Source organism: Littorina saxatilis, linkage group LG13 (assembly GCF_037325665.1).
Source record: "Littorina saxatilis isolate snail1 linkage group LG13, US_GU_Lsax_2.0, whole genome shotgun sequence".
In the NCBI taxonomy this organism is placed as follows: Eukaryota; Metazoa; Mollusca; class Gastropoda; order Littorinimorpha; family Littorinidae; genus Littorina; species Littorina saxatilis.
Genome location: NC_090257.1, coordinates 26,349,304 through 26,361,908, shown reverse-complemented (window position 1 = coordinate 26,361,908; position 12,605 = coordinate 26,349,304). Strand labels below are relative to the sequence as shown.

Genomic DNA, 12,605 nt, shown 5'->3' with positions numbered 1-12,605 from the left:
CGATTTGAGAAAATTTAGAAAATATGGAATCATTAGGAGAAAAAAAAAATATTGACTGCATGCAAAGAGATTCGAACCCGTGACCGCCTGATCTAACGATTTCACCTGAGCTAACCGGGCACACTGTGTCACTGGGTAAAAATAGTAATTTTGACACGTGGGTTCTCGAGCATGTGTCGGTATAGGCTCGATGGTTTCCGAAATTCTCCATCCGTATTCGTGTACTGAACGCTCTGTCGATCTCGCTGTTCCGATCCACACTAAGTTGATTAAGCTCCAAAATGCATTGACCAATCGCCGAAAGGTGCTGACGTTATTCCATTGACCAATCGCCGAAAGGTGCTGACGTTATTCCATTGAAGAATTTCCAAACCCAGAATTCCATTCTTGTTGTTAAGATATTGAAGATTTTGTTTGGAAAAAACGACGTTTTATTGGCAGATCTTTATAGAAAGGGAAGCAAGCGGTGAAAAATGGGCTTCGACAGAGCCAATGAAGGGAGATAATAACTTGTAGATCTTTTATTTGTGGTATGGTAAAATCGAACAAGGTAACATAAATATTTACACGATAAATGAAGAGAGAGAGAGAGAGAGAGAGAGAGAGAGAGAGAGAGAGAGAGAGAGAGAGAGAGAGAGAGAGAGAGAGAGAGAGAGCGACAGAGAGAGAGAGAACCAGCCAGACAGACAGAATGACACATGTGCTTTGTGCATTTAGGGGTATTATTGCAAAGTACATAGGCCTACCAGCGTTTCCTCCAGTGAAGCTGTCAAAGCGCAGAGTGAATTTGTGAGAGACGTCTTCCACGTAAAATCCGCTGTATGTCGCACTCCCTTTGGTTCCGTTCCACTGGAACAGGTCCACACGCAACTCGTACCTCTGTGAGGTGGTTAGCCTGTGCAGCTTGTCCAGTCCTGCACCGTGAAAATACACACACACACACACACACACACACACACACACACACACACACACACACACACACACACACACACACACACACACACGCACACACACACACACACACGTAATTTACCACATGACGTCATTTTATTCATCTATTCCCCCGGCCCCTCGGCTTCTTTACCTCTGTAAACTTGTAGGGCTAGTTATGTAGAGGTTACATGCCGAATCTAAGTGAGTATTAAAAATAATGGTGGAAGTTTAACGGATCATGAGAAATGCGAGCTTCAGTGACCTTGAACTGACATTATTATTGTTAATATCACTGAGACGAGGTGTGTAACCTATTTATTCCTCCTTTCTTATGACTTTTAAAGCAAAACGGTGTTTTTCTGCCACAGTGTGATCGATTCTTAACCACTCTGCCAGTCTACCTGCGCAAGCAAGTTATTAATGCACAGTTGAAGCGTTCGTGAAAATCATTCGATTCTGCTAACACTCGTCATAAATAAAACCAAGTACACAGTTATGCTGTTGTTCTGCTGAGGCAATACAGACAGATACTTTTGTGTTCTTTTCTTGTTTTGGTATCGCGAAGGAAATTTTCTTACGTCCAAGCAGAGTAGCAGACGCAATTTTGCACTCGTGTTCCAATTGACCGACAGATTGCTGTCTTTTTGTCGAAGTGCCCCAGTTTGAAGAAATCCGGAAGGGGAACTACTCTAGTCTCTAAACACTGTGTGATAGTTACGGCCGCGTCACACAGCGCTACGTCCTTACCACGACCATACCATGAACAAGTTATCAAATCGGGGCATATCGCCGTCAAAATCCAGAGCGTGGCCAATCGTGGGCCAAACGTGGGAGGTTTGGTCGGGGTGGGATCTGCAAGATCGCGATGCTCCACGCTCTCCCTACGCTTATGTTGAACTGCACAAAACAAGCGTAGCCGGGTCGTGGCGCAGTTTGTTGTTTGCTTAAGGCCCAGCCGACCACGAAGGGCCATATCAGGGCGATGCTGCTTTGACATATAACGTGCGCCACACACAAGACAGAAGTCGCAGCACAGGCTTCATGTCTCACCCAGTCACATTATTCTGACACCGGACCAACCAGTCCTAGCACTAACCCCATAATGCCAGACGCCAGGCGGAGCAGCCACTAGATTGCCAATTTTAAAGTCTTAGGTATGACCCGGCCGGGGTTTGAACCCACGACCTCCCGATCACGGGGCGGACGCCTTACCACTAGGCCAACCGTGCCGGTCTCGTGGCGCAGTACAGTTTTGATGTAGTTTTTACATTTAGTCAAGTTTCTGTGTGTGTGTGTGTGTGTGTGTGTGTGTGTGTGTGTGTGTGTGTGTGTGTGTGTGTGTGTGTGTGTATGTGTGTGTGTGTGTGTGTGTGTGTGTGTGCGTGTGTGTGTGTGTAGAGCGATTCAAACTACTTGACCAATCTTTATGAAATTTTGCATGAGAGTTCCTGGGAATGATATCCCCGGACATTTTTTCTTTTTTTTGATAAATACCTTTGATGACGTCATATCCGGCTTTTTGTGAAAGTTGAGGCGGCACTGTCACACCCTCATTTTTTAATCAAATTGATTTCAATTTTGGCCAAGCAATCTTCGACGAAGGCCGGACTTCGGTATTGCATTTCAGCTTGGTGGCATAAAAATTAATTGATGACTTTGGTCATTAAAAATCTGAAAATTGTAAAAAAAAAATTTTTTTTTTATAAAACGATCCAAATTTACGTTCATCTTATTCGTCATCATTTTCTGATTCCAAAAACATATAAATATGTTATATTTTGATTAAAAACAAGCTCTGAAAATTAAAAATATAAAATATATGATCAAAATTAAATTTTCGAAATCAATTTAAAAACACTTTTATCTTATTCCTTGTCGGTTCCTGAGTCCAAAAAAATATCGATATGATATGTTTGGATTAAAAACACGCTCAGAAAGTTTAAACAGACAAGTCGCGTAAGGCGAAAATACAACATTTAGTCAAGTAGCTGTCGAACTCACAGAATGAAACTGAACGCAATGCAATATTTCAGCAAGATCGAATACTCGTAGCATCGTCAGTCCACCGCTCATGCTCATGGCAAAGGCAGAGAAATTCAATCAATCAATCAATCAATGAGTCTTATATCGCGCATATTCCGTGGGTACAGTTCTAGGCGCTCTGCAGTGATGCCGTGTGAGATGAAATTTTATACGGCCAGTAGATTGCAGCCATTTCGGCGCATATTTACCTTTCACGGCCTATTATTCCAAGTCACACGGGTATAGGTAGACAATTATTAACTGTGCCTAAGAAATTTTGCCAGGAAAGACCCTTTTGTCAATCGTGGGATCTTTAACGTGCACACCCAATGTAGTGTACACGGGGGGAGGTTCGGACACCGAAGAGAGTCTGCACACAAAGTTGACTCTGTGAAATAAATTTCCGCCGAACCTGGGATCGAACTCACGCTGACAGCGGCCAACTGAATACAAATCCAGCGCGCTACCAACTGAGCTATATCCCCGCCCAATTGACAAGAAGAGCGGTTTAGTAGTTGCGCTGAGAAGGATAGCACGCTTTTCTGTACCTCTCTTTGTTTTAACTTTCTGAGCGTGTTTGTAATCCAAACATATCATATCTATATGTTTTTGGAATCAGGAACCGACAAGGAATACGATGAAAGTGTTTTTAAATTGATTTCAAAAATGTAATTTTGATAATAATTTTTATAATTTTTAATTTTCAGAGCTTATTTTTAATCCAAATATAACATATTTATATGTTTTTGGAATCAGAAAATGATGGAGAATAAGATAAACGGAAATTTGGATAGTTTTATAAAAAAAATTTTTTTACAATTTTCAGATTTTTAATGACCAAGGTCATTAATTAATTTTTAAGCCACCACGCTGAAATGCAATACCAAAGTCCGGGCTTTGTCGAAGACTACTTGACCAAAATTTCAACCAATTTGGTTAAAAAATGAGAGCGTGACAGTGCCGCCTCAACTTTCACGAAAAGCCGGATATGACGTCATCAAAGACATTTATCAACAAAATGAAAAAAACGTCTGAGGTTATCATATGTAAGCGCCTAGGGCTATATCTAGATTAGGCGCATAAAAATGATCACAATAATAATAATAATAATAATACCCAGGAACTCTCATTTCAAATGTCATAAAGATCGGTGCAGTATTTTAGTCTGAATCACTCTACACACACACACACGCACAGACAGACAGACAGACAGACAGACAGACAGACACACACACACACACACACACACACACACACACACACACGCACACACACACACATACACCACGAACCTCGTCTCGATTCTCCCCTCTACGTTAAAACATTTAGTCTACTACCCTGCTCTTCTTGTCAATTTCACTGCCTTTGCCACGAGCGGTGGACTGACGATGCTACGAGTATACGGTCTTGCTGAAAAATTGCATTGCGTTCAGTTTCATTCTGTGAGTTGGACAGCTTGACTAAATGTTGTATTTTCGCCTTACGCGACTTGTTGTTATTTGCCATGTGCTGGATTTTAACGGCGATTATACGTACCCACCTTCAAAAATGAACAGACCTGATGGTGGTTTTATCACGATTACAGATATCTCACCACGATGCTACCACGCTGCTTGTACGATAATGGCATTCCCGCTACGTTCTTAATAAGACTTTGCCACGCTTTCTGTAGGCCACAACCCGGCTTTTGTGCAAGCGTGGGGAGAGCGTGCAGCTTCCCGACCCCATCCCGATCAAACCACGCCCAAGGAAATCCTCCCACGTTTGGCCCACGATTGGCCACGCTCTCGGACAATTTTACAACGTAGTAGAAGCGGCGTGTGTGTGTGATTGGGGTGTTACTTGCCTTCAGAACTACTCGCGTAGTAAAAACATTTTGTATCGGTTTTGTACAAGGTAAATTCCGATTCAAATAACAACCAAACTCATGAATTCTATATTGGATTTCGTGTGTTGAAACATGTAGTTGTTAGTTTAAATGAGGTATGGTTTGTGTTATTTGCTCCAGAGATGTATATTTTGTACATCAGAGCGTTCGGAACTTTTCAGTCGCAAAAGTTGTTTCCACAAAGTGTAGCTTCTCAACCCGTGAGCTATCGAGGATTCGTGCTGTTGTTGGCGAGTTATTTGTTTGGTTGCGGGGTAGTTACCGAAAATAACTCGCCCTCGCAGTTTACAGATGTAAAGAAGCGATAAACACCCAGCAACCAACCAAATAACCTCCCAGCAACCTATCTGAATCCTCGATAGCATATGCGTTGAGATGCTCAAATGTACGAAGTATAAATCTCCGGAGAGACAACACAAGCATACCGCGTTTAAACTAACAACTACAGTCTTGAACAATCGAAATCCAATATGAAATCAAAATCAAAATCTAACTTGTACAACTGAACCATCGGCGCGAAGCTTTTAAGGCAAGTAACTCTCATACTCGGTGTAGAGACTAGAGTTGTATCCCTTCCAGATTTCGACACATCGGCATCTTCGACAAAAAGACTGCAATTTGTCGGTCAATCCTCAAATATATTTCATTTCATAAACAGAACACATACAATCAAATGCATATATCCTTTAATGTCAAGAAAACGAACCGGTTCAATACACTGTCTTGACTCAGAAAATTGAACTTCATACCGTATTTGACGTTTGAACACGGGTGCAAAAGTTCGTCTGCTACTCAATACAACGTAAACAAATTTCTTCGCGATATAAAAAAAAATAAAAAAAAGTATCTGTCTTTATCGCCCTAGCAGAAACAGAGCATAACTGTGTACTTGATTTTATTCCCACCCAAATAAACTGATGTTAAGTGTTTGCAGAATTGAATGATTTTCATTGGACTCTTTCACCGCGCATAAAATTAATCCCTTGATTTGGCAGAGTAATTAGAACTCGATTAAACTGTGGCACAAAAACACAGTTTTTCTTTGAAAATCTGAAGAAAGGAGGAATACATTGGATACAAGCCTCGTCTCGGTGAATATTTAAATTAATGGTCGAAGTTAGCGGATCATGAAAAATACGAGCTTCAGCGAGTATTTCGGTCAACCGATGAAGATGTTATTAGGATTTTTGTGGGTTGATTTTTGAGCGGGCCACTCTGTATATTACTGGAAAACCCAGCAATTTTAGACAATGTATTTAAATACAATTGAATCATTTATAACAAACCTAGCCAGAAGTTGCCCTCCAGGTCACCAAACCCATTGCGATAGTCCGTCCAATCCCGAAAGAAATCCACTGAGGCGTCCATTCTTCTCTGGAAAACCTGAAAAAGGCGGTGTAAGCATACTTACGAGGGTGCAAATATCCAACCTTTTATACGACACTGATACCTGTACAGCTTGGCGGTGACCTTGCGATTAAGTTTTCTCTGCTGAAATGACAATAAGTCACCAAGACAAATTCAATTCTAGACATTCTTTGTCATTTACCTTGGACATACATAAGAAGTGACAGAACCTTTACGTGATGACATTATAGGCATTTATGGTGTCTGTTCGGACTTCACTTCGCTTTTATCGTCAAAGATTTCCTTTTAGATGAGAGGGTCAAGAAGAATCGTCTTGTTTTTTGCAATCGGTGTCGTATCTCATTAATTGTATCGTTTTGAGGTCTAGTGTGCAAGAAGATTTCATTATTCACGTATTTTGGACAAAAATGTTTGCACAACAGAGATGTTTCACCAAGACTTGGCCATTAAACAGCTAAATCATTCTGTAAGAAAAAAGTCGCGTGATACAATATTAGATCATTGTGCCAATCTTTCGACCTGAAACTAAGAGATCAACACTGAAAACCCGAGATCAGTCATCCATACTTCAAAGGCTTGGTTAGCCGAAATCGAAGACCGAACGGTTCACATTGGTCTCCGCCAGGCATGCGAACATAGGACCTCATTGGCAATAACCCATTCTCTTTAAGTATAGCACATTTTCAGAGGCAACATAGCATAAATATAAATGTTCGGATTACGAATACAATGCAGTAACACACACACACACACACACACGTACCTAAAGTGTGGATGGTTACCTAAGAGGCGGCACTGGGTGTAGTGCCTTTCTAGTGCACTTGCACTACAACAGCACTGGGTGCAGTACTCGCTCCGGCATCGAAGAATTTTGCACTATAAAATGCACAAAATTTGACCTATTTCGTCGCCTATAGAGGACGGAAAGAATGTCATTTTGAACATTGTTATGACATTCTTTCCGTCAAAAAAGTCAATTTAACGGTGTTAAATGAAGCGAGCATCCACACAATTAGGTTGCCATCCAGAGTTTAGGTTGCCATCCACGTGTGGATAGTTGCCTTATGGTGATTTAGGCAACCAAACCTGTGGAAACATGGGTACACACACACACACACACACACACACACACACACACACACACACACACACACACATACTTACAATCCATCCTCCGTTGTCCGTGGTCTGATCGCAGTACACAGTGACTGGTTCTCCTGACAAACACACTGTGCGGAGACCGCTTAGAGGGTCAAGACTCAACCAGTCCACACAGCTGGTATTACCTGGGGGGGGGGGGGGGGGGAATAGAACAAAACAAACTCATGAATATATTATGACAATCCAAACATTCAGAATTCAGAATAGTTTATTACCTGCGGTTAATAAATGAGCCTAATGTTGCAGTTTAGAAGATACTATAAGATGTTTGGTGGCTTAATTGTTGGCAGACCAGCTTTTGTGTTGCTCCGAGGGGACCATAATCGTCTTTTCTTTCATCTTTATCGACCAAGGCCGAAGGCCGCGGTTGATAAATATGTTACAAAAGGCTATATGCTCCCAGAGGACCAACAACAAAATGCTGGTCTGACAACAAGCCAGCAAACATCGTTTTTGTCATCATTTTAGTCCTTACGGCAGGGCAATAACCCCTTGAAAAATACCTCGGAAAATGTTTTAATGGTTTTGGGTAGTTTAACTCCTGAAGTTTACAAATCCGCAGGATGACATCTTTAAATCCTTGGGCAAATTGAGACAAAATTAATTATAGGAAAATTAGCAAATGTTGATTTTTTTGTTTAGACACAAAAGGCATTCCATAGAAAAAAGGGCTAGAATGGCGTCATAACTTCATGACGTCGGGAAAACGTAATGAGTAATATGACGACACGTACAGTATGGCCTGTAGTGTTGTCCGTGTCCGAACTTGAGCTCCTCTTCCAAGACAAAAAACAAAGGCCTTTGACGTGTTTCATTCTGCTAAATGGAAACAATTTGCACATGAGTGTGTATGGAATTACATACAGGCTGAGAAGACGTGAAACCTGTGTTATTCGTGGACTTGTTGTTCCAAAGCACAGGTTTCACTGTCGAAGATAAAACTTGTAAATTGATCTTACAAAATGGCGGGCGATGATCAAAGAACATCGTGAGAGACTAGTTTTCTCCGATTTGATTGTTTACCAGACGATAGAGCTATTTTAGAGGGAAGCGTATGCCATCTGGTGACAGCTGTTCATTAACCAGTGTGTTCGTAGGAGTGCTTGATTTCTCTGCAGAAGATCCATGCGTGAAAATCGGTGAAGTCTTTCAGCAAATGTCGCAGTTTGTAAGCGAGTGCTACAGGTGCAAAATCTCAACCAACATATCACGTGAGAGATATGAAACCTGGCTAGCTAGAACCTCCAAGCACCAGTCCACATAAATCAAAAACTACCGCCCACATCAGCCCATTGCTGAACGTCCATCTGAAAAGGGCTGTATTGCAATTCTACGGGGATCTTCCAAATCTTGATCCAGTTGACTTCGGGTGGTTGTAGGATGGGCAGAAAACCGCCTGGAGTAGAACCTACACCAACTGAAGTCATGCTAATTTTGAAGGTTGGCTGTGGAGAAATTTACCATGTGCAACAGCATGCTGTGGTTGCGCAGTCGGTCAATGTGCGTGTGCCATCTTATGTCGATGTCTACTCCTTGGAAATTGCACAAATCCGCACTGGTCATCCATCGTAGTCATCCGCACTGGGCAACAGTCACGTTCACCGGTCATCCGCACTGGTCATCTGGATCGGTCATCCACACTGGTCATCCTTTGCGGTCATCCGCATTGGTCATCCTTTTGTGATCATCCGCATCGGTCATCCGCACTATTCATCCTTCATGATCATCCGCACAGGTCATCCTTCATGATCATCTGCACTGGTCATCCGCACAGGTCATCCTTTATGATCATCTGCACTGGTCATCTGCACTAGTCATCGTTCATGATAATCTGCACTGGTCATCCGCACTAATCATCCGCACTCGTCATCCACACTGGTCATTTTTCATGATCATCTGCACTGGACATCCGCACCGGTAATCCGCACTGGTCATCCTTCATGGTCATCTGCACTGGTCATCCGCACTGGCAATTCTCACCGGTCACCCGTACTGGTAATCTACATGACATCCTGCGTAATCATCGGGCGTGGTCATTTATTGGTCATCAGGCATAGTCATCCGCTACCATTTCGGCAATTGAAAAAAGGATCGATGGTGGCTGCCCTCAAACTGGAAACTCACTGCATGACCATGTCATCTTGTGTGGTAAACCAGCGTGGTCATCCCGCCTGGTCATCTGGAGTGGTAAACTACACATCATCCTGTGTGGTCATCGGCGAGGTAAAGTGCATACTAACCAGTATCCCTGGTTCGTCGCCATGACCTTTACGTTATGAGATAGAGGTCTTTTGTATGTGAGACATGGTACATCAGGTTTAGCCTCTTGACATGACGCCTAATACACCTCCTCGGGGCGTCACTAACTGACACAACACTGTGTATATGGTGTCAAAAGGGATTTCATATGCCGAATCGCTTGGCGCTGTGACACCTTACAAGGCCTTTCGTCTGATGTATACATTCCTCACCTGACTAGATCTTCTTAAAAAAAAGAGCACAAGATAACTTTAAGTTATTCTAGGTATTACAGCCACTTTTCCAGGATTAAGTTGTTATCTGCTTGCTCACCGACCAAGTCACTCATTCATTCTGGAACCCACCAGGATGGTAGGGTCACTTCAACGACGAGCGCTTCATAAGCTGTCTCCACCTCTGGCGGCTGTGAGCAATTTTTGGGAAGTTGCAAAACATTTCCCAATCCACTCTGTAATGATATCTGTCCCTCTCTTCAAAAAATTGTCTTCTCTATCTTCTCTTTCCGCGCACCATACCCTGTAAGATGGTCTTGGAGAGCCCGCCTGTTCTTGTTACATGGCCATACATTCTCAGCTTCGTCTTCTTGACAGTGATCTTTGTAGTGATACACGTGCTAAGTGATGGTTTTGCAGACATTAAAATATATGACCTTGAAATTGTTTGACCTTGAAAACGTGTGACCTTCAGTGTTGGTGAACGTTTTTATTCATGGCAAGTTTTAAGAAGATGAACACATTTCGTCATTTTATCTTCAAAAATAGTATAATCCTTTATCATTTGAATGAACATTTGACATTCATATGACCTTGAAATGCGATGAAGGTCAAGCAAAGTGCAACAGTAATCAAAGCCTACAACACATATAAGCTTAAACCATTAGCTGTAACTGAAAAAATATATTGCTAAAACTAACTATATCATCCTGCTCCGTTAACCAGTTTTAACGGTCCCTCAACGGACCAGCCATTCGGTTTATAGTGTCTGCTAATCATGTAACTGTTGTTATGCATATTAACTCCCGTTTTATCTCCCGGAAAACATAAATAAATACAGTTCTGCTAGTTTATAGCATGCAGTTTCGACTATTTTGCAGTCTGGAATCCATCTTGTCCGCCATCTTGAATACATCAAAATGCCCAAGGATGACAGAGTGTCATCCGTCGGATCTGTAATCTACAGACATCACAGAGTTCAAAACAGTCAAAACATTCTCCGAGGTATTTTTTGAGGGGTTAAGGTCAAAATCGGGAAATGACGACCTGACTATTTTGGTGGTGCGACGGTACGCATGATTACCCAAAGGGAGGCGGATTTTGAGAATGCAGTTCATGGCCTCAAAACAGGTCACAAGTTCAATCGATCGCGTCATAATTGAAAATGTGATGTCAAACGTAAACTTTACGTCGCTTTTCTTGGAGTCTAAAAATGCACAGGGGTGCCATCCTATCTGCAAGGTCAGTCACTTTTTAGCATGTACCCTTCCTTTTTATATTTAGTCAAGTTTTGACTAAATATTTTAACATCGAGGGGGAATCGAAACGAGGGTCGTGGTGTATGTGCGTGTGTGTGTCTGTGTGTCTGTGTGTGTGTGTGTGTAGAGCGATTCAGACTAAACTACTGGACCGATCTTTATGAAATTTGACATGAGAGTTCCTGGGTATGAAATCCCCGAACGTTTTTTTCATTTTTTGGATAAATGTCTTTGATGACGTCATATCCGGCTTTTCGTGAAAGTTGAGGCGGCACTGTCACGCCCTCATTTTTCAACCAAATTGGTTGAAATTTTGGTCAAGTAATCTTCGACGAAGCCCGGGGTTCGGTATTGCATTTCAGCTTGGTGGCTTAAAAATTAATTAATGACTTTGGTCATTAAAAATCTGAAAATTGTAAAAAAAATTAAAAATTTATAAAACGATCCAAATTTACGTTTATCTTATTTTCCATCATTTGCTGATTCCAAAAACATATAAATATGTTATATTCGGATTAAAAACAAGCTCTGAAAATTAAATATATAAAAATTATTATCAAATTTTTTTTTTCGAAATCAATTTAAAAACACTTTCATCTTATTCCTTGTCGGTTCCTGATTCCAAAAATATATAGATATGATATGTTTGGATTAAAAACACGCTCAGAAAGTTAAAACGAAGAGAGGTACAGAAAAGCGTGCTATGCAGCATAGCGTAACTACCCCGCTCGCGCGCTCTTCTTGTCAATTTCACTGCCTATGCCGTGAGCGGTGGACCACGAGTATACGGTCTTGCTGCGTTGCATTGCGTTCAGTTTCATTCTGTGAGTTCGACAGCTACTTGTCTAAATGTTGTATTTTTGCCTTACGCGACTTGTTTTTTTAGTGTTTTAAGCCTTTCGTTGTACAATGTGTGATTGTACAGATTAGTTGCATGATTATCAACACTGATTGAGTCTTTGAGAGTGAACGTTTTAAGTCTTTGTCATCGGAAACACAAATCCAAAACCGCGCGCGATGGTTCCAAAAATCAACCAAACAGCCTGATTGGCTTTTATTTTGACAATCCACTGTTTACCTGAAAGCTCAAACCCATCCACCACCTCGATTTATTGCATGGGGATTCCCCAGCTGGTTATGAATGAGAACTCGTGAAAATGATGACAAATGTATATACCCCATGACCTCCCTTCTTTGTCTCTGTAAATCTACAGTGGGTATATTTCTTGTATTTTAAGAGTACTATATTGTTATACCATATGGTATATCAATTTTACTCTTATAACACAAGAAACAGTGGGTGCACTACTTTCTGTCGACTTTGACATTCCACAGTGCACATGTACCAGTTGACTAGATGTGTCTGGGAATACCACGGTGTTGAGAACTTGCGCGAGAGTTGTTCAGTGAGCTCAGTTTTAGTCTCGATCTGCCGAGACTATCATCACATCATCGTAGATGTCATGACGTCTGGCGTCCATCGCGTCATTTTTCGGGGAC

At 41.7% G+C, this 12,605-nt stretch overlaps 1 protein-coding gene across 1 annotated transcript in view; it reads right to left on the bottom strand.

Moving 5' to 3' along the window:
- The window catches only part of LOC138945394 (uncharacterized), a 32,259-nt gene that overhangs the window by 2,833 nt on the left and 16,821 nt on the right, over window positions 1–12,605 (bottom strand). The window contains exons 6-8 of the mRNA XM_070316830.1: window positions 7,379–7,500; window positions 6,133–6,229; window positions 747–914 (exon numbers count right to left, since the gene is read on the bottom strand). Of these exons, the coding sequence (XP_070172931.1) occupies window positions 747–914; window positions 6,133–6,229; window positions 7,379–7,500 (387 nt within the window). The remainder of the gene's footprint in view (window positions 1–746; window positions 915–6,132; window positions 6,230–7,378; window positions 7,501–12,605) is intronic.